Source organism: Pristiophorus japonicus, chromosome 6, assembly GCF_044704955.1.
Source record: "Pristiophorus japonicus isolate sPriJap1 chromosome 6, sPriJap1.hap1, whole genome shotgun sequence".
Lineage (NCBI taxonomy): Eukaryota > Metazoa > Chordata > Chondrichthyes > Pristiophoridae > Pristiophorus > Pristiophorus japonicus.
In genome coordinates, this window is record NC_091982.1 from 250508833 (window position 1) to 250534460 (window position 25628).

A 25628-nucleotide genomic window follows, 5' to 3' on the forward strand; every position below is an offset into this window, starting at 1 on the left:
CAAAGTGGATGACCTGACAAGTGCCTACATTGAAATCCATTTGCCATGTTCCTCTTGTGTAATCTCCATATAATGTTTAATGCACTGGCCGCTGTCTTTCAATCAGTGAGGTATTAGTCTCGGGCCTGATGGAGTCCGGTGGCACTGAAGGGCTGGGATTGATGGTGGAATCTTTGCCCTCCCGCCAATTACAGGAGATCGCCCGGTTACTAATGGAGGAGGAGAAGAAGCAGGCCCACAGGAAATCCAAGGAAAAGGATTCTGTGCGGAGGGCAGAGGAAGACCGGAGGAAGGGGTCATCGGAACGGAAGAAGCATGAGCAGGAAAAGAAGGTACTGCAGTGTGATTGGAATCTAATTTCAAAACGTGAATTCCGATCCCGGGTGAGAGGGGATCGGGTCGGGACCGGCGGGGAGGGGGGGTGGTCAGCGACGGAGCAGGTCGGCGGTGGTATAGTGGGGAGGGAGGGCGGCGAGGTGGGGGGCAGCGACGGAGCGGGTCAGGGGTCGGGCGGCGGTGTAGTTGGTGGGGGAGGGGGGCGGAGGAGAGGATAGGTTCAGCAGTGGCGAAGGCCGGGGAAAAACCTGTGTTGAAGACCTGCAAAAAAGATCAATTAAAGTTTTTATTTTTTAATTCAGCGATTTAGTCGGCAAGAGTTTTGTGAATTAAAAAAAAAGTTGGTGCTTTTATCCCTCCCGAGGCTCAACTCGCAGCAGGAATCGGTTTTTAAAAAAAATGTCCGGATTTCAGAACATTTTCTGGATTCCGGACGACCCCACCACGGATCGGCCCAGATTCCTGAAGGTTCTGAGTTTCGGAACTCCGGACACTCAACCTGTATTAGAATTGGGGGGGGTGCAATCTGTATCGAAGCTAATAAAGAATATGCATATCTGTAATGCTTTGACATATCTCTGAGCACCTCACAACTGGTGGGTTACCTGTTCCTGGAGAAGATCCTTGTCTTTAAATAGTGCCACAGGATCCTCCATAGCTTCCTCAACCAGGTAATGTGGATTTAGAGTATGAACTGGTGGACAAGAACTTGCTTTACCATCTCATTGTAATGATAGCACTTCCGACAAAGCAGCACTGTCAGTGCAGTACTGAGGGAATCAGCCTAGATTATGGGCTTGAACCCACGACCTCTGACTCCAAGGTGAGAGACCTAGCACTGAGCCAAGCTGTTACTAGTAAGCAACTCTGATCAACATATCTGTCACAGTCATTGATACTTTTGTATGCTCATGGTAATGGCCCTATCATATATTGAGTATTACATAAGAACATAAGAAATAGGAGCAGGAGTCGGCCATTCAACACTTTGAACCTGCAATGCCATTCAATAAGATCATGGCTGATCTTCGACCTCAACCCCATCTTCCTGCACTATTCCAATATTTCTTGGTTCCCTTAGTATCCAAAAAGCTATTGATCTCAGCCTTAAATATACTCAACAACTGAGCATCCACAGTCCTCTGAGGCAGAGAATTACAAAGAGTAGGAACCCTCTGAGTGAGGAATTTTCTGCTGCTCTCAGTCCTAAATGGCTGCCCCCTTATTCTGAGGCTGACCCTTGTTTCTAGACTCCCCAGCCAGGGGAAAACATCCTCCCTGCATCTACCCTCTTAAGCCTCTTAAGAATATTATACTTCTCAATGAGATCACTTCTCAATGAGATCACCTCTCCATCTAAATTCTAGGGAATATCGGCCTAGTCTACTCAACCTCTCCTCATAGGACAATTCCCCCCATCCCAGGAATCAGTCTAGTGAACCGTTGGTGCATTCCCTCAATGGCAAGTATATCCTTCCTTAGCGACCAAAACTGTACACAGTACTTCAGGTGTGGTCTCACCAAAGCCTTATATAATTGCAGTAAGACGTCTTTACTCTTGTACTCCATTTTTTTTGTAATAAAGGCCAATATACCATTATCTGATCATTATCACATTGCTGTTTGTGGGTTTGCTGTTGCGTTTCCTACATTGCAACAGTGACAAAACTTCAGAATAATGTCATTAGCTGTTAAGCACTTTGGGACGTCCTGAGGTGAAAGGCACTATGGCCCCAAGTTTCCACAGGATTTGCTCCTGATTTTTAGGAGCAACTGGTGTAGAACGGAGTATCTTAGAAATCGGAATTCTCGTCATTTAGTTTGCTCCAGTTCTAGTCAGTTAGAACAGTTTCACTTTGGAACAGAATTTTTTTTTCAAAAGGGGGCGTGTCCGGCCACTTACGCCTGTTTTCAAAGTTTCGTCAGTGAAAACTTACTCCAAACTAACTTAGAATGGAGTAAGTGAAGATTTTTGTACGCTCGAATAAACCTTGTCGACACTTTAGAAAATCAGGCTTAGGTTACAAATCAGGCGTAGGGAATGGTTGGTGGGGTGGGGGGGGGGGGGGTTTAAAGGGAAGTTTACAAACATTAAACACTTCAGTTTTACAAATAAAGAGCCATCATCAATAATAAATGATAAATACATCAATAAATCAACCAATAAATCAATCAAAAAAAATTAATAAGAAATAATGTTTTTTTTTAAATCAATAAATGAAACATTTTCTACTTACCGACTGCAGCACCGGGAGCCCTCCTACAGCGTGCTGGGATGCCCCCCTCAGTGTTCCTCTGTCAGTGTCTCTATCGCTCTGTCTGTCTGTCTGTCTCACTCTGTCTGTCAGTGTCTGTGTTTCTGACAGCGAGGGGAGAAGGATGGGGGGAGCAGAGGGAGGGATGGGGGAGAAGGAGAAGGGGGGGAGGGGAGGACGAGATGGGGGGGGTGAGGAGATGATGGGGGGGTGGTGAGGAGATGATGGGGGGGGGGGAGAAAGAGATTGGGGGGGGGGGGGAGGGGGAGGGAGGCTGCACGGGCCGGGCCTGAGACTTCGGGCAGGGCCCGTCCCCAGCACCAGATTTACAGGTCGGTGGCGTTGGGTCGGGTCGGGGTGGTGGTGGGAGGGAGGGAGGGAGAGGGAGGTCAGGTCGGATCCAGTCCGAGAGCGGGGGTCGCATCCAGTCGAGGAGGGGGGGGGGCAGGATGAAAGAGAGTCGGGTCGGGGTGAGGAGCGGGAGTTGGGTCGGGTCCAGTCGGGGGGCGGGGGGGGCAGCGGGAGTCGGGTGGGGTCCAGGCGGGGGGGGGGGAGCGGGAGTCGGGTCGGGTCCAGTCGGGCGGGGGGGGGGGAAGAGAACGGGAGCCGGGTCGGGTCCAGTCAGGGGGGAGCGGGAGTCGGGTCGGGTCCAGTCGGGGGGGGGGAGCGGGAGTCGGGTCGGGTCCAGTCGGGGGAGCGGGAGTCGGGTCGGGTGCGGAGGAGGGGAGCGGGAGTCGGGTCGGGTGCGGGGGAGGGGAGCGGGAGTCGGGTCGGGTCCAGTCGGGGGGCGGGAGGGCGGTGGGAAGAGGAGAGCGGGAGTCGGGTCGGGCGGGGGGCGGGAGTTGGGTCGGGTCCAGTCGGGGGGGAGCGGGAGTCGGGTCGTGGGGGGGGGGGGGCGCGGGAGTCGGGGCGGGTCCAGTCGGGGCGGGAGCGGGAGTCGGGTCAGGTCCAGTCGGGGGGGAGCGGGAGTCGGGTCGTGGGGAGGGGGGAGCGCGGGAGTCGGGGCGGGTCCAGTCGGGGCGGGAGCGGGAGTCGGGTCAGGTCCAGTCGGGGGGGATCGGGAGCGGGAGTTGGGTCGGGTCCAGTCGGGGGGGGGGGGGAGGGGGAGTCGGGTCCGGTCCGGAGGCGGGAAGCGGGAGTCGAGTCGGGTCGGGAGGAAGCAGGAGCTGGCCGTGGGAGGAGCCTTATTCACGCAGCCCCAGTGAGGCCATTCAGCCAGGGGCTGCGTGCTTCGGGTCCCTCCCACACAGTTTCGGGCGCCTGGAGCTACTGCACTTGCGCGCCCACTGTAGCGCACATGTGCAGAGCTCCCGGTTCTGATTTCAGCGCAGAGACCTGGCCCCGCCCCCCTACAGCTCTTGCTGCGCTGCGCTGAGGGCCAGAGGACCTGCAGGGAGGTGGAGAATACGGAGGGGTTTTTTTAGGCGCACTTTGTGGCGCGAAAAACAGGCGGCCAGGTCGGGACTGCGCCGTTCTAGGCGCGGCTCGAAACTTGGGCCCCATATAACTGCAAGTCTTTGCTTTTTTTCTAACATACACATGGTGAAGTTTGGGTGGTTTTGTCCTGATTGCAGCCATTTTTTTGATAGCCATAGCTAGTGTACTGGTGGACTTGGGCGGTCGGGGCTTGCACTCCAACCCCTTCATTTACACTGAAGTGCTAACGTGTTTGTCTTGCTCTGTCACCAAGCAACAGGGTGCTGTGCATACTTGTCTTAACAGCCAAGACAGTAGTTTCGAGGCTTTAATTTCATGCGCGGTTACAGGTGATTACTTTAAACAGGTTGAGCTTCAATCCTGTGGCCCAAGAGAGGAGAGTTCCTCAATGAGATCATTCACCCAAACTTGTACTGCGCTTCTCCTTGTATTTGATTTAATCTGTCTGTAGGTGCACTGCTCATCAATGGTAACACGATCCACTGTGAGAATGCTGTTCACCTGCCCCCCTCTCTCTCCCGGAAAACAAAAGCAAAATACCACAGTTGCTGAAAATCTTAGAATCATAGAATGGTTCATCGTCATCATAGGCAGTCCCTCGGAATCGAGGAAGACTTGCTTCCACTCTTACCATGAGTTCTTAGTTGGCTGTACAGTCCAATATGAGGACCACAGTCTCTGTCACAGGTGGGACAGATAGTCGTTGAGGGAAGGGGTGGGTGGGACTGGTTTCCCGCACGCTCTTTCCACAGCCTGCGCTTGATTTCTGCATGCTCTCGGCGACGAGACTCTGAGCTTAGTGCCCTCCCGGATGCACTTCCTCCACTTCGAGCGGTCTTTGGCCAGGAACTCCCAGGTGTCAGTGGGGGTGTTGCACTTTGAGGATGTCCATGTAACGTTTCCGCTGCCCACCTTTGGCTCGTTTGCCATGAAGGAGTTCCGAGTAGTGTGCTTGCTTTGGGAGTCTCATGCCTGGCATTGAATGGTTACAGCACAGAAGGCGGCCATTCAGCCCGTCGAGCCCGTGTGGGCTCTCTGCAAGAGCACTTCAGCTAGTCCCACTCCCCCGCTCTCTCTCTGTAGCACTGCAAAATATTTTCTTTCAGGTACTTATCCAACACCCTTTTGAAAACAGTGATCGAGTCTGCCTCCACTACCCTTCCAGGCAGTGCATTCCAGATCTTAACCACTTGCTCCGTAAAAATATTTTTCTTCTGTCACCTTTGGACCTTCTGCCAAACACCTTAAATCTGTGTCCTCTGATTCTCGACCCTTCCGCCAATGGGAACAGTTTCTCTCTATCTATGCTGTCCAGACCCCACATGATTTTGAACACCTCTCAAATCTCCTCTCAACCTTCCCTGCTCTAAGGGGAACAAGCCCAGCTTCTCCAGTCTATCCACTTAACTGAAGTCCCTCTTCCCTGGAATCATTTTCGTAAATCTTTTCTGCACCCTGCAATAAAAAACTCAAAATCTGGGGAACACTCAGCATGTCAGGCAGCATCTGTGGCGAGAAAAACAAAGCTAGTGTTTCAGGTCGATGACCTTCCATCAGAACCCACTTTTGTCGGTCAAAGTGAGGGAGATCCGTACTGGGTAATTTTGAGCACCATTTATCACTATCCAACACGCTCCGGTAATTCACAGCTCAACTTCGATACAGAGGAAGATTCCATCTGCTCTGCCCCATCAAGAGGCAAAGTGCGGGGAAGTTGGGACTAATTGGATCAGGTGCAGCCACGACGGGCCAAATGGCCTCCTTCTGTGCTGTAAGATTCTATGATTCTAGGTAGTCTCAAGTAGAGAACAGCAGAGTAAAGCTCCCCCTTGTCTTTGCTACAATATGCCTCAGCCTGTCCACCCCCAAATGGGACACCTTTTCACGGCAGGAATGACATTTCCGCTGTGCATACCAGCCACCTTCATACGAGATTGCCGCTTGTAATTAAATACCTTGTCTTTGGTGCAGGATTGAGACTGTCCCAACTCATGGAAAAGGGGGAAAAGCTGTAACTATCCTGTTCCCGTGAACCTGTTAACTGTTTGCAGAGCATCTTTACAAAATACACTGAGCAGGGGAATACTCTGAAGGGGAATGGGGAAGGGGTGTGTGCTGTTCTGAGACTGGGGCTTGGCTAGGAAATGATGTGGGGAAATGTTGTGGGAGGGTCTGCACAGAGAGAAATGAAGATAAAATCATGAAAACATTTCATGTACAATTAATTATTTCTCTGCCCCCCCCTTCTCCATCTCTTCCCCCCACCCCCCCCCCCCCCCCGCCCCCCAACCTCAGAAAAACAAGTAGTTATTGTGCAAGAGTGTGGAAATTTGAGTGTAGGCTTTGATGGTTACTGCACGGGCTGTGCCTGTGGTGTGCCAAGGAGACCTGTCACTGGGGATCCGTCAGCTAGTTCAGGGAGGGATGGATATTGACCCTCGGGTGAAATGTGCGATGTCGATCACCATTCAGGAATCTTCACTCTGCTTGGTGGTGAATGTTGAAGGTTGAGGACCAAATTCAAACACAGCGATGACCCAGTGAGCATTTCACCTTCACTCACCTCTGAATTAGAAGGTTGTGGGTTCAAGTCCCACTCCAGGGGCTTGAACACACAAATCTAGGTTGACACTCCAGTGGAGTGCTGAGGGAGCGCTGCACTGTCGGAGGTGCCGTCTTTCGGATGAGACGTTAAACCGAGGCCCCGTCTGCTCTCTCAGGTGGACGTGAACGATCCCATGGCACTATTTCGAAGAAGAGCAGGGCAGTTCTCCCCGGTGTCCTGGGGCCAATCATCATCATCGGCAGTCACTCTAAACGTAAGTCCTTAGGTGGCTGAACAGTCCAATACAAGAACCACAGCCCCTGTCACAGGTGGGGCAGATAGTCGTTGTGGGAAAGGGTGGGTGGAACATGTTTTCCGCACGCTCCTTCCGCTGCCTACGCTTGATTTCTGCATGCTCTCGCCGATGAGATTCGAGGTGCTCAGGGCCCTCCCGGATGCACTTCCTTCACTTAGGATGGCCTTTGGCCAGGGTCTCCCAGGTATCAGTGGGGATGTTGCATTTTATCAGGGAGGCTTTGAGGGTGTCCTTGTAACGCTTCCTCTGCCCACCTTTGGCTCGTTTGCCGAGAAGGAGTTGCGAGTAGAGCGCTTGCTTTTGGATTCTTGTGTCTGGCATGCGAACAATGTGGCCTGCCCAGCGGAGCTGATCAAGTGTGGTCAGTGCTTCAATGCTGGGGATGTTGGCCTGGTCGAGGACGCTAACCTGTCCTCCCAGGGGATTTGCAGGATCTTGCGGAGACATCATTGGTGGTATTTCTCCAGCGACTTGAGGTGTCTACTGCACATAACAAAAATAGGCTATCTGGTCACTATCACATTGCTGTTTGTGGGAGTTTGCTATGCGCAAAATTAGCTGGCGCGTTTCCCACATTACAAAAGTGACAACACTTAAAGTACTTCATTGGCTGTAAAGCGCTTTGAGACGTCCGGTGGTCGTGAAAGGCGCTATAGAAATGTAAGTTATCATTCATTCTTTGCTGCAACAGCTGCAGTTCCCTGTCTGGCTGTGCCATTGTGATTTTGCTTCCTTTTTTTACCCATGCAGCACGAGGTGAGTGAGTACGGCAGACCCAAGCCTCGGGAGGGGCCGGAACCACCGACTGGGAAGCCCGAGCGACCAGCAAGGTAAAGACTGGAAACCCCTCCTGTTGTTTTGTTTTTTTTGGCAACTTTCTCCCCTTTTTAACCCTCCTTTCCTAAATGTGGCAGCTTCTCCCAGGATGTTTCCCTGACCACGAGCTGCGTCTGGTACACACTCGCCATTCTGATTGTGCAAGGCTGTGTACTGTGAACGTCAGCAAGCCATTCGACTGTGGAAAGCATCACAACCTAGTCTCATCCAGGGGTCTTTTCTTTGTTCGCTACCCCAGGATTTGTTGTATGCCATTGCCTCCCAGACTGGGATCAGTTTAACTCAGCACAGAGCCTGCATGGGATCTGGGACTTTTTTTTATATATTCGTTCACGGAATGTGGACGTCGCTGACAATGCCAGCGTTTATTGCCCATCCCGAATTGCCCTTTCATACAACTGAGTGGCTCGCTAGGCCACTTCAGAGGGCACTTGGAGTCAACCACATCGGTGTGGGACTGGAGTCACATATAGGCCAAGACCGGGTAAAGATGGCAGATTTCCTTCCCTAAAGGACATTAGTGAACCAGATGGGTTTTTACGACAATCCGGTAGTTTCATGGTCACCATTACTGATGCTAGCTTTATTTAATTAACTGAATTAAAATTCCCCAGCTGCTGTGGTGGGATTTGAACTTATGTCTCCGGATTATTAGTCCAGGCCTCTGGACTACTAGTCCAGTACCAGAACCGCGATGCTCCTGTACCCATGTGATGCTTTCCTGCTCGGTGTGACTCAGTATTATACTGGGCAGGTCATGTATCCATTGATCCGCCAGGGAAACTTTTGCAGTACGTTTTAATTTGTGGAGCGGTTCATTCTATGAATGTGTTGTGGCTTCATGTTTTTGTTCCCTGGGTTAACCCAGGCTTCACTCCACTAGCTGCATGTGAAGCATCTCACTCATTGAGTGTCACATTGCCCTCTCCTGTGTGTTTTTGGTCACTTTTCGTGCTCATCCATGTGACTAATGTCACCCGATGTCACTCCCAGGTCAGGAACATGAGCCTGATTTCCCGGACTGGGTTTCCATCGCCTGAGGCAGTCGGAGAGGAATTTCCCAGAATAATTCTTTCCCATATTGGCCCTGTTTTCTCTCCCGACGTTTGGCACGGCTGCTGACCGGACCGGAGTGGGTGAAGACATGTTTAGTCAGAATGCTCTGACCATCCAGGTGTGGGCCAGGCTTGATGGGCCAGCTGGTCTTCTCTTGCCTGTCGGTATTGTATGTTGGTACGATGCAGAGTTCAGCCCCTGCCAGGCTAAGTGAGTGGGCAAAAATTTGGCAGATGGAGTATAATGTGGGAAAATGTGAGGTTATCCACTTTGGCAGTAAAAATAGAAAAGTAAATTACAATTTAAATGGAGAAAAATTGCAAAGTGTTGCAGTACAGAGGGACCTAGGGGTCCTTGTGCATGAAACACAAAAAGTTAGTATGCAGGTACAGCAAGTAATCAAGAAGGCAAATGGAATGTTGGCCTTTTATTGTAAGGGACAGAGTACAAAAGCAGGGAAGTCCTGCTACAACTGTACAGGGTATTGGTAAGGCCACACCTGGAGTACTGCGTACAGTTTTGGTCTCTGTATTTAAGGAAGGATATATTTTGCATTGGAGGCTGTTCAGAGAAGGTTCACTAGGTTGATTCCGGAGATGGGGGGGTTGACTTATGAGGATAGATTGAGTAGGTTGAGCCTATACACATTGGAGTTCATAAGAATGAGAGGTGATCTTATTGAAATATATAAGACAATGAGGGGGCTCAACAAGGTGGATACAGAGAGGATATTTTCACTCATAGGGGAAACTAAAACTCTAGTCTTAGAATAAGGGGCCGCCCATTTAAAACTGAGATGAGGAAAAATTTCTTCGTAGAGGGTTGTAAATCTATGGAATTATCTGCCCCAGAGAACTGTGGAGGCTGGGTCTTTGAATGTATTTAAGGCAGAGATAGACAGATTTTTGAATGATAAAGGAGTCGAGGGTTATGAGGAGCGGGCAGGGCAGTGGATTTGAGGCCAAGATCAGATCAGCCATGATTTTATTGAATAGCGGAGCAGGCTCGAGGGGCCAAATGGCCTACTCCTGCTCCTATTTCATATGCTCTTATGACCCCTCTCCCAACCTCCCATTACACTAATCTGACACGGTTAATTTTTCATCCGTGCAGTCTCTCGTCAGTCCCTCGATTTAGTGTCAATTGGTGCTGAACTACACACAGTTTTGTGCTGCGTAGTTCAGCTGTTGTATTGATGCTCGGATTCTGGGTGAGCCATCACTCTGACCTGGCGCCTGGCATCTGCACCACTGAACCCAGTTACCTAATCCTGTTCTGACAGCTTCAAGGGGCAGATATAGCAACGTACACCTTTCGAGTCTGCCCAGGGTTGCTGTCTCTCCCGGAATCCAATTAAAGACACGTCCATTTAAAAGCAGCCCTGAAGTTATAGAATCATAGGAACAGGAGGCGGCCATTTAGCACGTTGAGCCTGTTTCGCCATTCAGTGAGATCATGGCTGATCTGCAGTCTAACTCCATATACCTGCCTGAGGCCCATATTCTTTCATACCTTTGGTTGACAAAAATCCATCAATCACAGATTTAAAATTAACAACTGATCTAGCATCAATTGCCGTTTACGGAAGAGAGTTCCAAACTTCTTCCCTTTCTGTGTAGAAGTGTTTCCTACCTTCATTTCTGAAAGGTCTGGCTCTAACCTTTCAACAATGCCCCCTAGTCCTAGACTTCCCAACCAGTGGAAATAGTTTCCCTCTCTCTATCCAATTAATTCCCCTTACTACCTTGAAAACTTCGATCAAATCACCCCTCAACCATCTAAATTCCAGGGAATACAACCCGAGTTTGTGTAATCTCTCTTTGTAATCTCCTAACCCTTGGAGTCCGGGTATCATTCTGGTAAATCTATGCTACACTCCCTCCAAGGCCAATACATCCTTTCAGGCAGTGAGTTCCAGACCCCCACCACCCTCTGGGTGAAAAAATGTTCTCTTCAACTCCCCTCTAATCCTTCTACCAATCACTTGAAATCTATGCTTCTCTGGTTATTGACCCCTCTGCTAAGGGAAATAGATCCTTCCTATCCGCTCTATCTAGGCCTCTCATCATTTTATACATCTCAAGTAAGTCTCCCCTCAGCCTCCTCTGTTCCAAAGAAAACAACCCCAGCCTATCCAAGCCTCATAGCTAAAATTCTCCAGTCCTGGCAATATCCTCGTACATCTCCTCTGTACCCTCTCGAGTGCAATCACGTCTTTCCTGTAATATGGTGACCAGAACTGCACGCAGTACTCTAGCTGTGGCCTAACTTAGTGTTTTATGCAGTTCTAGCATAGCCTTTCTGCTCTTGTATTCTGTGCCTCGAATAATAAAGGCAAGTATCCCGAATGCCTTCTTAACCACCTTATCTACCTGGCCTGCTACTTTCAGGGATCTGTGGATATGCACTCCAAGGTCCCTCTGTTTCTTTACATTCCTCAATAGCCTACCATTTATTGTGGTGGCTGTGGTGCAACGGCCACCACACGTTTAAAAAAAAATACACGCACAGGCATCTTCCATTCTTCAGGATGTAGTTTGGAATCTTGGAATATCAGGTCCTTCATTGAAACACCTGTGAACTCATCCTTTTTTGGCGTGGAAGCAAGTCTACGTGTGTGAGAAGTGTGTCCGCCTCGAGCTCCTGACGGTCCGCGTTACGGAATTGGAGCTGAGGGTGGATTCACTCTGGAGCATCCACGATGCTGAGAATGACGTGAGTATCACGTGTAGTGAGTTGGTCTTACCGCAGGAGAAGGGTCCACAGCCAGATAGGGAATGGAAGACCAGCAGGAAGAGAAGTGCAAGGAAGGTAGTGCAGGGGTCCCCTGTGGTCATCCCCCTGCAAAACAGATACACCGTTTTGAGTACTGTTGGGGGGGATGACTCATCGGGGGAGGGCAGCAGCAGACAAGTTCATGCACCGTGGCTGGCTCTGCTTCACAGGAGGGCAAGAAAAAGAGTGGGAGCGCGATAGTGATAGGGGATTCAATTGTGATGGGAATAGATAGGCGTTTCTGCGGCCGCAACCGAGACTCCAGGATGGTATGTTGCCTCCGTGGTGCAAGGGTCAAGGATGTCTCGGAGCGGGTGCAGGACATTCTGAAATGGGAGGGAGAACAGCCAGTTGTCGTGGTGCACATTGGTACCAACGACATAGGTAAAAAAAGGGATGAGGTCCTACGAAACGAATTTAAGGAGCTAGGAGCTAAATTAAAAAGTAGGACCTCAAAAGTAGTAATCTCGGGATTGCTACCAGTGCCACGTGCTAGTCAGAGTAGGAATCGCAGGATAGCGCAGATGAATACGTGGCTTGAGCAGTGGTGCAGCAGGGAGGGATTCAAATTCCTGGGGCATTGGAACCGGTTCTGGGGGAGGTGGGACCAGTACAAACTGGACAGTCTGCACCTGGGCAGGACCGGAACCAATGTCCTCGGGGGAGTGTTTGCTAGTGCTGTTGGGGAGGAGTTAAACTAATATGGCAGGGGGATGGGAACCAATGCAGGGAGACAGAGGGAGACAAAAGGGAGGCAGAGGCAGGAGATGGGGGGGGGGCGGGGGGCGGAGAGGCCCGGGGCGGGGAACAGGAAGGGCCACTGCGGCAGAATTCTAAAAGGACAAAGGGTGTTAAAAAAACAAGCCTGAAGGCTTTGTGTCTTAATGCAAGGAGTATCCGCAATAAGGTGGATGAATTAACTGTGCAAATAGATGTTAACAAATATGATGTGATTGGGATTACGGAGACGTGGCTCCAGGATGATCAGGGCTGGGAACTCAACATCCAGGGGTATTCAACATTCAGGAAGGATAGAATAAAAGGAAAAGGAGGTGGGGTAGCATTGCTGGTTAAAGAGGAGATTAATGCAATCGATAGGAAAGACATTAGCTTGGATGATGTGGAATCTATATGGGTAGAGCTGCAGAACACCAAAGGGCAAAAAACATTAGTGGGAGTTGTGTACAGACCTCCAAACAGTAGTAGTGATGTTGGGGAGGGCATCAAACAGGAAATTAGGGGTGCATGCAATAAAGGTGCAGCAGTTATAATGGGTGACTTTAATATGCACATAGATTGGGCTAGCCAAACTGGAAGCAATACGGTGGAGGAGGATTTCCTGGAGTGCATAAGGGATGGTTTTCTAGACCAATATGTCGAGGAACCAACTAGGGGGGAGGCCATCTTAGACTGGGTGTTGTGTAATGAGAGAGGACTAATTAGCAATCTCATTGTGCGAGGCCCCTTGGGGAAGAGTGACCAAAATATGGTGGAATTCTGCATTAGGATGGAGAATGATACAGTTAATTCAGAGACCATGGTCCAGAACTTAAAGAAGGGTAACTTTGAAGGTATGAGTCGTGAATTGGCAAGGATAGATTGGCGAATGATACTTAAGGGGTTGACTGTGGATGGGCAATGGCAGACATTTAGAGACCGCATGGATGAATTACAACAATTGTACATTCCTGTCTGGCGTAAAAATAAAAAAGGGAAGGTGGCTCAACCGTGGCTATCAAGGGAAATCAGGGATAGTATTAAAGCCAAGGAAGTGGCATACAAATTGGCCAGAAATAGCAGCGAACTTGGGGACAAATTTAGAACTCAGCAGAGGAGGACAAAGGGTTTGATTAGGGCAGGGAAAATGGAGTACGAGAAGAAGCTTGCAGGGAACATTAAGGCGGATTGCAAAAGTTTCTATAGATAAGTAAAGAGAAAAAGGTTAGTAAAGACAAACGTAGGTCCCCTGCAGTCAGAATCAGGGGAAGTCATAACGGGGAACAAAGAAATGGCAGACCAATTGAACAAATACTTTGGTTCAGTATTCACTAAGGAGGACACAAACAACCTTCCGGATATAAAAGGGGTCAGAGGGTCTAGTAGGGAGGAGGAACTGAGGGAAATCTTTATTAGTCGGGAAATTGTGTTGGGGAAATTGATGGGATTGAAGGCCGATAAATCCCCAGGGCCTGATGGACTGCATCCCAGAATACTTAAGGAGGTGGCCTTGGAAATAGTGGATGCATCGACAGTCATTTTCCAACATTCCATTGACTCTGGATCAGTTCCTATCGAGTGGAGGGTAGCCAATGTAACCCCACTTTTTTAAAAAAGGAGGGAGAGAGAAAACAGGGAATTATAGACCGGTCAGCTTGACCTCAGTAGTGGGTAAAGTGATGGAATCAATTATTAAGGATGTCATAGCAGCGCATTTGGAAAATGGTGACATGATAGGTCCAAGTCACCATGGATTTGTGAAGGGGAAATCATGTTTGACAAATCTTCTGGAATTTTTTGAGGATGTTTCCAGTAAAGTGGACAAAGGAGAACCCGTTGATGTGGTATATTTGGACTTTCAGAAGGCTTTCGACAAGGTCCCACACAAGAGATTAATGTGCAAAGTTAAAGCACATGGGATTGGGGGTAGTGTGCTGACGTGGATTGAGAACTGGTTGGCAGACAGGAAGCAAAGAGTACGAATAAATGGATACTTTTCAGAATGGCAGGCAGTGACTAGTGGGGTACCGCAAGGTTCTGTGCTGGGGCCCCAGCTGTTTACATTGTACATTAATGATTTAGACGAGGGGATTAAATGTAGTTTCTCCAAATTTGCAGATGACACTAAGTTGGGTGGCAGTGTGAGCTGCGAGGAGGATGCAATGAGGCTGCAGAGTGACTTGGATAGGTTAGGTGAGTGGGCAAATGCATGGCAGATGAAGTATAATGTGGATAAATGTGAGGTTATCCACTTTGGTGGTAAAAACAGAGAGACAGACTATTATCTGAATGGTGACAGATTAGGAAAAGGGAAGGTGCAACGAGACCTGGGTGTCATGGTACATCAGTCATTGAAGGTTGGCATGCAGGTACAGCAGGCGGTTAAGAAAGCAAATGGCATGTTGGCCTTCATAGCGAGGGGATTTGAGTACAGGGACAGGGAGGTGTTGCTACAGTTGTACTGGGCCTTGGTGAGGCCACACCTGGAGTATTGTGTACAATTTTGGTCTCCTAACTTGAGGAAGGACATTCTTGCTATTGAGGGAGTGCAGCGAAGGTTCACCAGACTGATTCCCGGGATGGCGGGACTGACCTATCAAGAAAGACTGGATCAACTGGGCTTGTATTCACTGGAGTTCAGAAGAATGAGAGGGGACTTCATAGAAACGTTTAAAATCCTGACGGGTTCAGACAGGTTAGATGCAGGAAGAATGTTCCCAATGTTTGGGAAGTCCAGAACCAGGGGTCACAGTCTAAGGATAAGGGGTAAGCCATTTAGGACCGAGATGAGGAGAGACTTCTTCACCCAGAGTGTGGTGAACCTGTGGAATTCTCTGCCACAGAAAGTGGTTGGGGCCAATTCACTAAATATATTCAAAAGGGAGTTAGATGAAGTCCTTACTACTAGGGGGATCAAGGGGTATGGCGAGAAAGCAGGAAGTGGGTACTGAAGTTTCATGTTCAGCCATGAACTCATTGAATGGCGGTGCAGGCTAGAAGGGCTGAATGGCCTACTCCTGCACCTATTTTCTATGTTTCTATCCTCGATACAAGGGACTGTCTGACAAGAAGGTCTTCCCAATGTAGATGAGAGCATATCGTGAGCAGCGAGTACAGTATACTAAATTGAAAGTAGTACAGAAAATTGCTGTTTCACCTGGAAGTTCAACAATTTCAGACCATAACCTCTGCCCCAATTTTTTTTCTCTTCCTCCCCCCCCCCACCCCCCCTCACTGAAGTTGTTCATACTGCCATTTACATTCTATCTAGACCCCTCTTTTGTTTCTTAACTTGCCCCATTACCATCTCCTTTTGCCTTGCTCCATCATCCCTTTTGTCGATCTCTCCTGCCTCCCATCCTATCGGAGACTTTCCCTTGCGTTATTTCCTTCCCCCACCCCCTTCTCTGCCCCGACACTTGCTTAAAAATCTGTTACATCTGTAACTTTTTCTAGTTCTGACGAAGGATCATTGACCTGAAACGTTAACTCTGTTTCTCTCTCCACAGATGCTGCCTGACCTGCTGAGTAGTTCCCGTATTTTCCGTTTTTATTTTGGAAGATTATAGTTGGGCTATCTGCAATGTTCTCACCCACTTCCTTAAAAAGCCCTGGGCTGGAAACCATCTGGGCCTGGGGCTTGTCACTCTTTAGTGCCATTATTTTCTTCATTACAGTTCATTTGCTTAAGTTAATTTTGGTGTGTCCCCATCCCGGGTTCAATATTAGTTTCCTTGGGATGTGCAGCATGTAAATAATGTAATTACTTCCTTTACTCTCAACACGGACACAAAGTAATTATTCAATGTGTCGGCCATTCCTTTATTTTCATTTACAGTATCAGCGTTTCTCAGTTGTCAAGGGGCCCACATTGCTCCTGACACCACCTTTTTTCCTAATCTAATTGTAAAAAAAAAATTGTTTATTTTGGTATCCCACACAAGTTTCTTTTCATACTTCCTTTTTGTAGCTCTTACTGTCTGTTTTGTCACCTTTTGTTGCCAGGATCTGTGCTTGTTTTAGCATTCTTGTATGCTTTATTTAGTTTCATGTTGTCCCTTACCTCTTTAGTCGTCCATGGCTTTTTTTTTGGCAAGTCGAGCTCTTGCCCCTGAAGGGTATAAATCGGTTCTTTATCGCATTAAATTCTGTGTGTGATACTCCCCCCACCCCCGACGCCAAACCTGTACCGCAGCTGTTGGGTCGAATTCAAACCATTGCCCAAAAATGCCAAAAGCTTTTTCTCTGACTCGCTCTCCCTCCCTGCCCACTGGCCATTCTCGGCAACCGCCCACATCTTTGATTAGCGGGAACCGTGCCAGAGAATGCGAGTACACAAGAACATTTAGTCAAGAGGAAAAGCACAGAAAGCCCATCCCTTTTCTAGAGAAGATTCCACCCTATCCAGGAACGCATATAATACCCAATACAGCCCCCACCATTTAAAACATCCATGCTTAAAATGGGTAGTCACTTATGAGCTGAAAAGCAATATCCATTAACCATTTGTACCAACGTCCATTCCAAAGTTACCAGTTGCAGCATGCTAAGGGCTCAGTTTATTTTGGGCAGTAACAGCTATGCTTTCTCACTCGTTCACACCTTGTAAAGCTGCACCGAATGCACGATCAAACATAAGTAAATAACATAAGCAAAATACTGCGGCAGCTGAAAATCTGAAATCCAAACAGAAAATGCTGGAAACACACAGCAGGTCAGGTAGTATCTGTGGACAGAGAAACCTTTCCCAGATGAGGTGAAGGATGAAATGGAACTGTGGACCAGGCCAGCTTTGAGATAGTGAGTCGGTGCTGCTGAAGAGAGAGGTTGAAAGCGAGCATGTGGTGTGGTAGCGCATCGCGCTGAGCGAGATCTCGCGATACGGCAAGAGCAGTATTTCGAGGACCGCTGAATACCTTGGGAGATAACTGATCATGGGTGGATCGGAAATGCCATCGACCTGAAACGTTGACACTCTTTTTCTCTCCACACAGATGTCTGAACTGCTGAGTGTGTACAGCATTTTCTGTTTTTAATACAAGTAAATAACACCTCGTCGATGCTCAATTACCTTTTGTGTATTTAATCCCTTCTGAATGGTGTGAGGTTACAGTTTGTAAATTGACTGCAGTTAAACTAAAGCTGCAGGGGAATGGAGCTTGACTGCAGGTTTAAGACAGCGACACAGAAGGACCATTGATGACTGAAGTAGCATTGGCCCGTTATACCAGACATCTGGTATAGGGAACCAAAGCGGCCACCAAAGGCGAGCGGTGTCGGGGCCGCTTTCCTGCGGTTGATGGGGGGGGGGTGTCACCAGCGAGCACATAAAAGGCCCTGGAACCAGCGTGACGGAATACCGGGAGCAGGGAGCAGCACAAGCTGGTGCAAGAGGGTGACTGGATTGGGCATCACCATAACCCAGGTCGGTGATTGGAGCGTGGGCAGGTAGCGCAGGAGCGGCGAGGTCGGGGCAAAGGAGAGATTGCAGAGCGATGTGACCGGGGCCCAGGAGAGGCGTGAGTTCTTGGGCCCAGAAGAGCCGAGGGCCCAGGGGCAGCACGAGCCAGCCCACACTGCAATGTGTGTGCACACTAGGTCCATGCAGCAGAGCTGGTCTCCAGTCTTGGTTAATCCTTGCCACTGGACCAAGATCTAACTCTGTCAATCCCATGCGGTGGCTGGTGTGCAACGGCCACCGCACGTTAAAAAAACCACGCACAGGCATCTTCCACTCTTCAATATGCAGTTCGGGATCTGAAATATTAGGGCCTTCATTGAAACACCTGTGAACTCATCCCTTTTTGATGTGGAAGTAAGTCATCCTCGATAATAGGGACCACCTAAGAAGAGGAGGAATAGGGGACCAATCTGAGCAAGCCTACTGTAAACGATGGAGAATGTAATGCTGTCTGCTTCAGTGGTGTAACTTGTTCTACAGCTCTGTTAATTATCTTTTTAAGCAAAATAGTTTTGCCCGACTTTCTTGCCGTCTCTCAATGCCTCCGCGTGTGACTTGGGCTGTGATCGTGCTGGTCGACCTCAGCTGGAGGAGGATGCGCTGAAGTGAGAGATGCTGGGCGAGATGGGGGGGGAGGGTTTCCACTCTCTACCATTCAATAAGCCTTACCACTGCAATTTTTATTCCTGCAGGCCTCCTGCCTATGGAGAAGACTCCCAGCTTGACCTGAACCACAGGCCGACCCCACAGCGCCCTCATCGTCCTCCCTCCGGGTCTTCCGAATCGGCACAGAAAGGTACAGGACACTGAAGTGTGAAGTCTCGAAGCTGGCGGGCCGGAAGTGCCTGGTTTTGGGTGGGGTTGTAGCACAAGAAGTTTCAGTCTCTAACATTCAGTCTTATTACAGCTGCGTGATCTATGATTTACTTAAGAGTATAAGTGCTATATACATAGACATGACCAGACAAAAACAGGCCATTCGGCCCAACCAATCCATGCCGGCGTTTACCCTCCACACGATCAGATAATCCTAATCACACTTACCCTCCCTTTTCCCACATCCCTTCAACCCCCTCTCCAATCTGATCTTCAATGTTGACACAGTTTCTGCCCTAACCAGTAACCCTGGCAGTGAAACCACAGCCTCACGACTCTGTGTTAAGACGATTCTCCTGCCCTCGGTTCTAAATTTTTTGCATTTAATCTTCTATCTATGGCCCCTCACCTGAGACCCCTTAATGACTTGAAACCGTCTGGTTTTATCTACTAATCACCATCCTTTCATCATTTCAAACACTTCTATCACATCGCCCCGTAAACAGCCTGGTTTTTTCTCTGCAGGCCGGGCGAGCTTAGCTTACTTGGGACAGACCAGGGGTTATTTCCGGGAGTACTTGACTGATAATGACCCAGGGCCACGTTACGCAGAGCAATTCCTGGCGGAGCCATTGGGGAGCTCGGAATGATCTGATGGCCTGGTGGTGGGGGTCCCTGTTTCCAGCGGTTGGCTCATGTCATTTATTATGCTACGTGAGCCCAATGCAGTTGAGGAACATAGGAATTAGGAGCAGGAGTTGGCCATTCGGCCCCTTGAGCCTGCTCCGCCATTTAATGGGATCATGGCTGATCTTCGACCTCAACACTTTCCTGCACTGTCCCCATATCCCTCGATTCCCCCACAGAGTCCAAAAATCTGTCTATGTAACGACTCAGCATGCACAGTCCTCAACCCTGTCTGCACTCTCTGCTGGATGTAAAAGATCCCACGGCGCTATGTCAAAGAAGGGTTATGAGGAATAGGCAGGAAAGTAGAGTTGAGTCCACGATCAGATCAGCCATGATCTTATTGTATGGCGGAGCAGGCTCGAGGGGTCAAATGGCCCTATTCCTGCTCCTATTTCTTATGTTCCCAAGATGAGAGGAGTTTTCTGCAGTGTACTGGGGCCAATATTTATCCCACAGCCTCTGGTCATTATCAGATTGTTTGGGAGCTTGTTGTGCGCTAAATTGGCTCACGTTTTCTACATTACAACAGTGACCGCATTTCAAAAAAGTACATCATTGGCTGTAAAGCACTTTGGGACGTCCTGAAGTCGTGAAAGGCACTAGAGAAATGCAAGTCATTATTCCTTCCCTCCCTCTCTCTCGTTGTGTCTCTCTCACGGACCAGCCCACACTGCGATTTGTGTCCATGCAGCAAAGCTGGTCTCCAGTCGTCTTGGTTAATCCTTGCCACTGGACCAAGACGTAGCTCTGTCAAACCCGTGTGGTGGCTGGTGTGCAACAGCCACCACACGTTAAAACAAATCCACGAGCAGGCATCTTCCATCCTTCAACATGTAGTTCATGACCTGGAATATCAGATCCTTCATCGAAACACCTGAGAACCAAGTCTCCTTGATATGAGGGACCGCCTAAGAAGTAGTGTCTGTGTGTGTGTGCCCCTCTCTCTCTCTCTCTCTCTCTCTCTGTCTGTCTCTCTCTCTCTCTCTCTCTCTCTCTCTCTGTGTCTCTCTCTCTCTCTGTCTCTCTCTCTCGCTCTCTCTGTGTCTCGCTCTCTCTGTGTCTCGCTCTCTCTGTCTCTCGCTCTCTCTGTCTCTCGCTCTCTCTGTCTCTCGCTCTCTCTGTCTCTCGCTCTCTCTGTCTCTCGCTCTCTCTCTACGCTCTCTCTGTCTCTCGCTCTCTGTCTCTCGCTCGCTCTGTCTCTCGCTCGCTCTCTCTCTACGCTCTCTCTGTCTCTCGCTCTCTGTCTCTCGCTCTCTCTGTCTCTCGCTCTCTCTGTCTCTCGCTCTCTCTGGCTCTCGCTCTCTCTGGCTCTCGCTCTCTCTGGCTCTCGCTCTCTCTGGCTCTCGCTCTCTCTCTCTCTGGCTCTCGCTCTCTCTCTCTCTGGCTCTCGCTCTCGCTCTCTCTGGCTCTCGCTCTCGCTCTCTCTGGCTCTCGCTCTCTCTCTGTCTCTGAGTGTGTGTCTCTCTCTCTCTCTCTGTCTGTCTGTCTCTGTGTGCGTGCGTGTGTGTGTGTGTCATAGAAACACAGAATGGCAGGCAGTGACTAGTGGGGTGCCGCAGGGCTCAGTGCTGGGACCCCAGCTATTTACAATATACCTCAATGATTTAGATGAAGGAATTGAATGTAATTCTCCAAGTTTGCAGATGACACTAAGCTGGGTGGCGGTGTGAGCTGTGAGGAAGACGCTAAGAGGCTGCAGGGTGATTTGGACAGGTAAGGTGAATGGGTAAACGCATGGTAGATGCAGTATAATGTGGCTAAATGTGAGGTTATCCACTTTGGTGGCAAAAACACAAAGGCAGAATATTATCTGAATGGCAGCAGATTAGGAAAAGGGGAGGTGCAACGAGACCTGGGTGTCATGGTACATCAATCATTGAAAGTTGGCATGCAGGTGAAGAAGGCAAATGTTATGTTGACCTTCATAGCTATGGGATTTGAGTATAGGAGCAGGGAAGTCTTACTGCAGTTGTACAGGGCCTTGGTGAGGCCTCACCTGGAACATCGTGTTCAGTTTTGGCCTCCTAATCTGAGGAAGGACGTTCTTGCTATTGAGGGAGTGCAGCGAAGGTTCACCAGACTGATTCCCAGGATGGCAGGACTGACATATGAGGAAAGACTGGATCGACTGGGCCTGTATTCACTGGAGTTTAGAAGGATGAGAGGGGATCGCATAGAAACATATAAAATTCTGACGGGACTGGACAGGTTAGATGCAAGAAGAATGTTCCCGATGTTGGGGACGTCCAGAACCAGGGGACATAGTCTAAGGATAAGGGGTAAGCCATTTAGGACTGAGATGAGGAGAAACTTCTTCACAGAGTTGCTAACTTGTGGAATTACCTACCGCAGAGAGTTGTTGATGCCAGTTCATTGGATATATTCAAGAGTGAGTTAGATATGGCCCTTATGGCTAAAGGGATCAAGGGGTATGGAGAGAAAGCAGGATAGGGGTACTGAGGGAATGATCAGCCATGATCTTATTGAATGGTGGTGCAGGCTTGAAGGGCCGAATGGTCTACTCCTGCACCTATTTTCTATGTTTCTGTGTGTCTGTCTCTCTGTGTGTCTGTCTCTCTGTGTCTCTCTCTCTCTCTCTCTCTCTCTGTCTCTCTCTCTCTCTCTCTGTCTCTCTCTCTCTCTCTCTCTGTCTCTCTCTCTCTCTGTGTCTCTCTCCTTGTCTCTCTCTCTCTCCCTGTCTCTCTCTCTCCCTGTCTCTCTCTCTCCCTGTCTCTCTCTCTCTCTCCCTGTCTCTCTCTCCCTGTCTCCCTGTCTCTCAGTCTCTTCCCCCACGTGGGCTCTGGCAGAGGAAGACCAGGGAAGGGAAGAACAAAAAATAATGAAACTATTAAAATTTGAGAGGATGTTGGTATCAGAGAGTCTGCCCCACTCCCTACTGACCCGCAGCAAGAAATTGGAGCAGAGAACTTAACTCCTCGTCCAATTTACCTACCCTGCAAGAATATAGGTGTGTTTTGATATTCTCATACTGAACAGGTAATGTAGCAGAATTGCTGCAAAATGTGTGCTCGCAAATCTTACCTTTCCCCTTCAATGCTACCGGGAACATTGGAGGAGCATATTGTACTGCAAGGATAGACTGATATAGATTACTAAATGAATAATCTCTTTCATTAATATAATATGGAGCTAAACGGGTTGTCAGGTTGAAAAACAGGCTTTTGTTCACAATGGGGGAGTGTGAGAGAAGAACATTACTGGAGTATAAATAAGGCAGTAGGTTCCTTTTCTCACAGAGATTGCAAGGGATAAGGCATCAAAGGCTTGTACATGCAGCAGAGGCTGACAAGAGATTGAGCTGCTGTGGGAGCCGGTTTTTAGTGCGGTTGTTACCTCAGACGGTGGCCCGGAACCTGTGCTGGATAATAATAGCGTTTGCTGTCAATTCGGCAATGAAACTGACACAACTTCACGATGTAGTGCGTGCACATTCTACTGCGGGAATCCTGACGTTGTGGTCAGTCATTCACTGCTCCATCACCGGCTGCACTGGGGACCCCCCCACATAGCTGTCAGTCACGGCCATCTCTCAAATCAGGGAAACTGACGAGGACTTGGACGTTCCCGCTCTAATATCGTTAAATGCCCCATTAAAAGTTAGCCTTAAGTGTAGCTGGGCTTTTAATAGCGTATTGGCTGCTAAACAAATGTTATGGCCCTGGAAACCTAATTTTGATTTTGTGAAGTGTCAAATTTCTCCGTTATGATGAAAACTATCATTTTTAAGAACCTTTCAAAAAGAATTATATTTTCCTGATTTCACTCCTGAACTCTCGCTCTACTTTTAAGATCCAGAGTAAATAGTTTCTCTAGCGCTACACTGTCAGAGGTGCCGTCTTTCGGATGAGACATAAAACCGAGGCTCTGACTGCTCTCTCAAGTGGATGTGGAAGATCCCATGGCACTATTTTGAAGAAGAGCAGGGGAGTTCTCCCTGGTGTCCTGGCCAATATTTATCCCTCAGTCAACATAACAAAAACAGATTATCTGGTCATTGTCACATTGCTGTTTGTGGAAGCTTGCTATGCGCAAGTTGACTGCCGCGTTTCCTACATTACAACAGTGACTACACTCCAAAAGTACTTCATTGGCTGTAAAGCGCTTTGAGACATATGGTGGGCGTGAAAGCCGCTATATAAATGCAAGTCTGTCTTTTTGTATCTACCCTATCAAATCCTCTTATCGTTTTGAACACCTCGATTAGATCACTCCTCAACTTTCTAAACATAAGGGAATACAAACGTAGCCCTAAGCAACTTGTCATCACACTGTCAGTCTTTTAGCCCCAGTATCATTCTGGTGAATCTGCACTGCTCGCCCTCCGAAGCCAATATACTCTCCCTGAGGTGCGGAGCCCAGAACTGAATGCAATTACTCCAGGGGGTACTGAGCAAGGTTAATACTTTGTGTTGAACACTTACTAATTGGAGTTTGTGTGTTCAGTTTCCCATTTCAGGAAATGATTGAGCGAATCCAGCGGATCTGTAACTGAAGACGATTGAAGTTTTGGGAATTTCGCCAGTTTCTGTCCTCTGTGGATTGAGCCTAAAGTTACTGAAAGAGTTCCACCCAGTGCTTCCCTCAGACACATCAACGTGTGGAAAAAAACTACTGGACATTTGAGACAACAGATTGTAGTGAGCCACCTGACCCTACAGACCTGTTCTTGTTTTGCAGTGTAGAATCTTCACTGTTAACGCGTTTGCACAAATGATCCAAGATGCAGAAGTTTTTAAAATGTTTTTTAAAAAAAATTAACCAGAATGTTAAGTTGTATTAACTCTTTATTTTATATATTTTTTTCTTTTTAACCGTTTAACTCAGGCTTTCACCGTGTCTTCTAAACAGCCGTGCTCAGCTGCTTGAATGGCTTGTAGTTGCAGAAAAGTTTTAATCGCATGATGGAAATCTGCGTTTCCTCTCTCTCTCTCTCTCTCTCTCTCTCTCTCTCTCTGACATCTTCCCTGCTCTGGTCGAGTTAAGTCCATCCGTTTTACTGTGGCCACAACATTTCTTGGGCGTACTCAATTTGGCTGAATGTTAAAGTACAATTCCTAACTTGCCATTGGTGGGGCCCACAGATGCATCCAGTGTTTCTACTGGGACTGACTTCACCTTTCGGGAGGGGAAGCTAATCCTGGTCCAGACCAGGTTCTATCAAGCACACTTCACAGCACAAGAACCTTCAGCTGTATGGGAAGGCCATTGAATCCAACATGTCCTTTCTATTTTGATAGATCTCAAACCCTACTGACTAAATCATTTATCACCATATCTCTGTACCTCCTCTCCAGAAATGCATGTCATAGATCTTCTAACCCATTCACATTGTCACTTTCACAAATCTACAATATGTTAAAATCCTGAGTCTGCGCCCACTTCCCATCAACATTTTCCATTATAACTTCCGATGTCCACATTTAAAATGAAAATTGCCCATGTAAACAGTCACACTGTAATTGCACCTCCCACTATTAGCGGCACTGCAGTATCACTGCGGTGGAATGGTTTTCCGCATGGCACGTTTGCATTGGCAGTTTCTATTCTAAATGTAGACATAGGAATTTATAATGGCAATATGCAAAGAAGGACCCAATAATAATGGCTAAAACGGGGGGACTGAATGAAGTGTGTGCCCTATTATCACCCTGCTTCACCTGAAGACTTGATCTTGACTCCCTGCGTGCAATGACTACTTAATTTTTAAAACAACATCTTAAACGAATTTTGATTGTGGATTTGGAAGTTTTTCTACAACCGAGATTCTGCCGGTTTCTCCAATGTGCAACAGCTTGGCTGGTTGGAAGAATCCCCTTTATTTTTAGTTAAATTTGCTGGTATCTAAAGGGTGGTGTTTTGAAAGCTGCGATCTTCAGGCCTGGTCCCAGCCCGTCTGGTTGCTGCAGGAACATGGGATCAGCTTGGCACGCTCCGTATGGAGATGGTCGAATGCTGGTGAGTGACTAATATAACCACTCGCTTTGTTTTCCTGTTGCCTGGTGTAACCAGAATTCCAAATGTAGGATGTTCACAAATCTGTAGCGTTTTGAGGAAAAGCACACTTAACCCTACCCCACCCCTCCCTAAGAATCCCAAAGCCCCTCTCTTTACACTTCCCTCCTTTTAAATGGCACACAATCTATTATGAGTCAAACGCTCTTTGCTTAGGTGTGTAGGAACTAGTTGAACAGCTTTCTGTTGCGACAACATATGCCAGTTTTGTGATTTGCTTGGATTGTGCGGGGACCGCTGCAGTGTCTTTCTGAAGGTGTTACTGTCTCCAGCCAGTGCTGCATGCTGCGTGTGTATGTGTGTGTAAGTCACTGATGCATGTTTGGTGTTTAAGCAGCTTGTGTTTCATGTGTG

General features: G+C 48.4%; 1 protein-coding gene across 1 annotated transcript in view; it reads left to right on the top strand.

The window, feature by feature from the left end:
- LOC139266298 (coiled-coil domain-containing protein 50-like) overlaps window positions 1-25342 on the top strand; it is a 95609-nt gene extending 70267 nt beyond the window's left edge. The window contains exons 10-13 of the mRNA XM_070884120.1: window positions 195-332; window positions 7640-7719; window positions 18428-18531; window positions 23706-25342. Of these exons, the coding sequence (XP_070740221.1) occupies window positions 195-332; window positions 7640-7719; window positions 18428-18531; window positions 23706-23725 (342 nt within the window). The 3' untranslated portion in view covers window positions 23726-25342. The remainder of the gene's footprint in view (window positions 1-194; window positions 333-7639; window positions 7720-18427; window positions 18532-23705) is intronic.
- The last annotated feature ends 286 nt before the right edge of the window (window positions 25343-25628 follow it).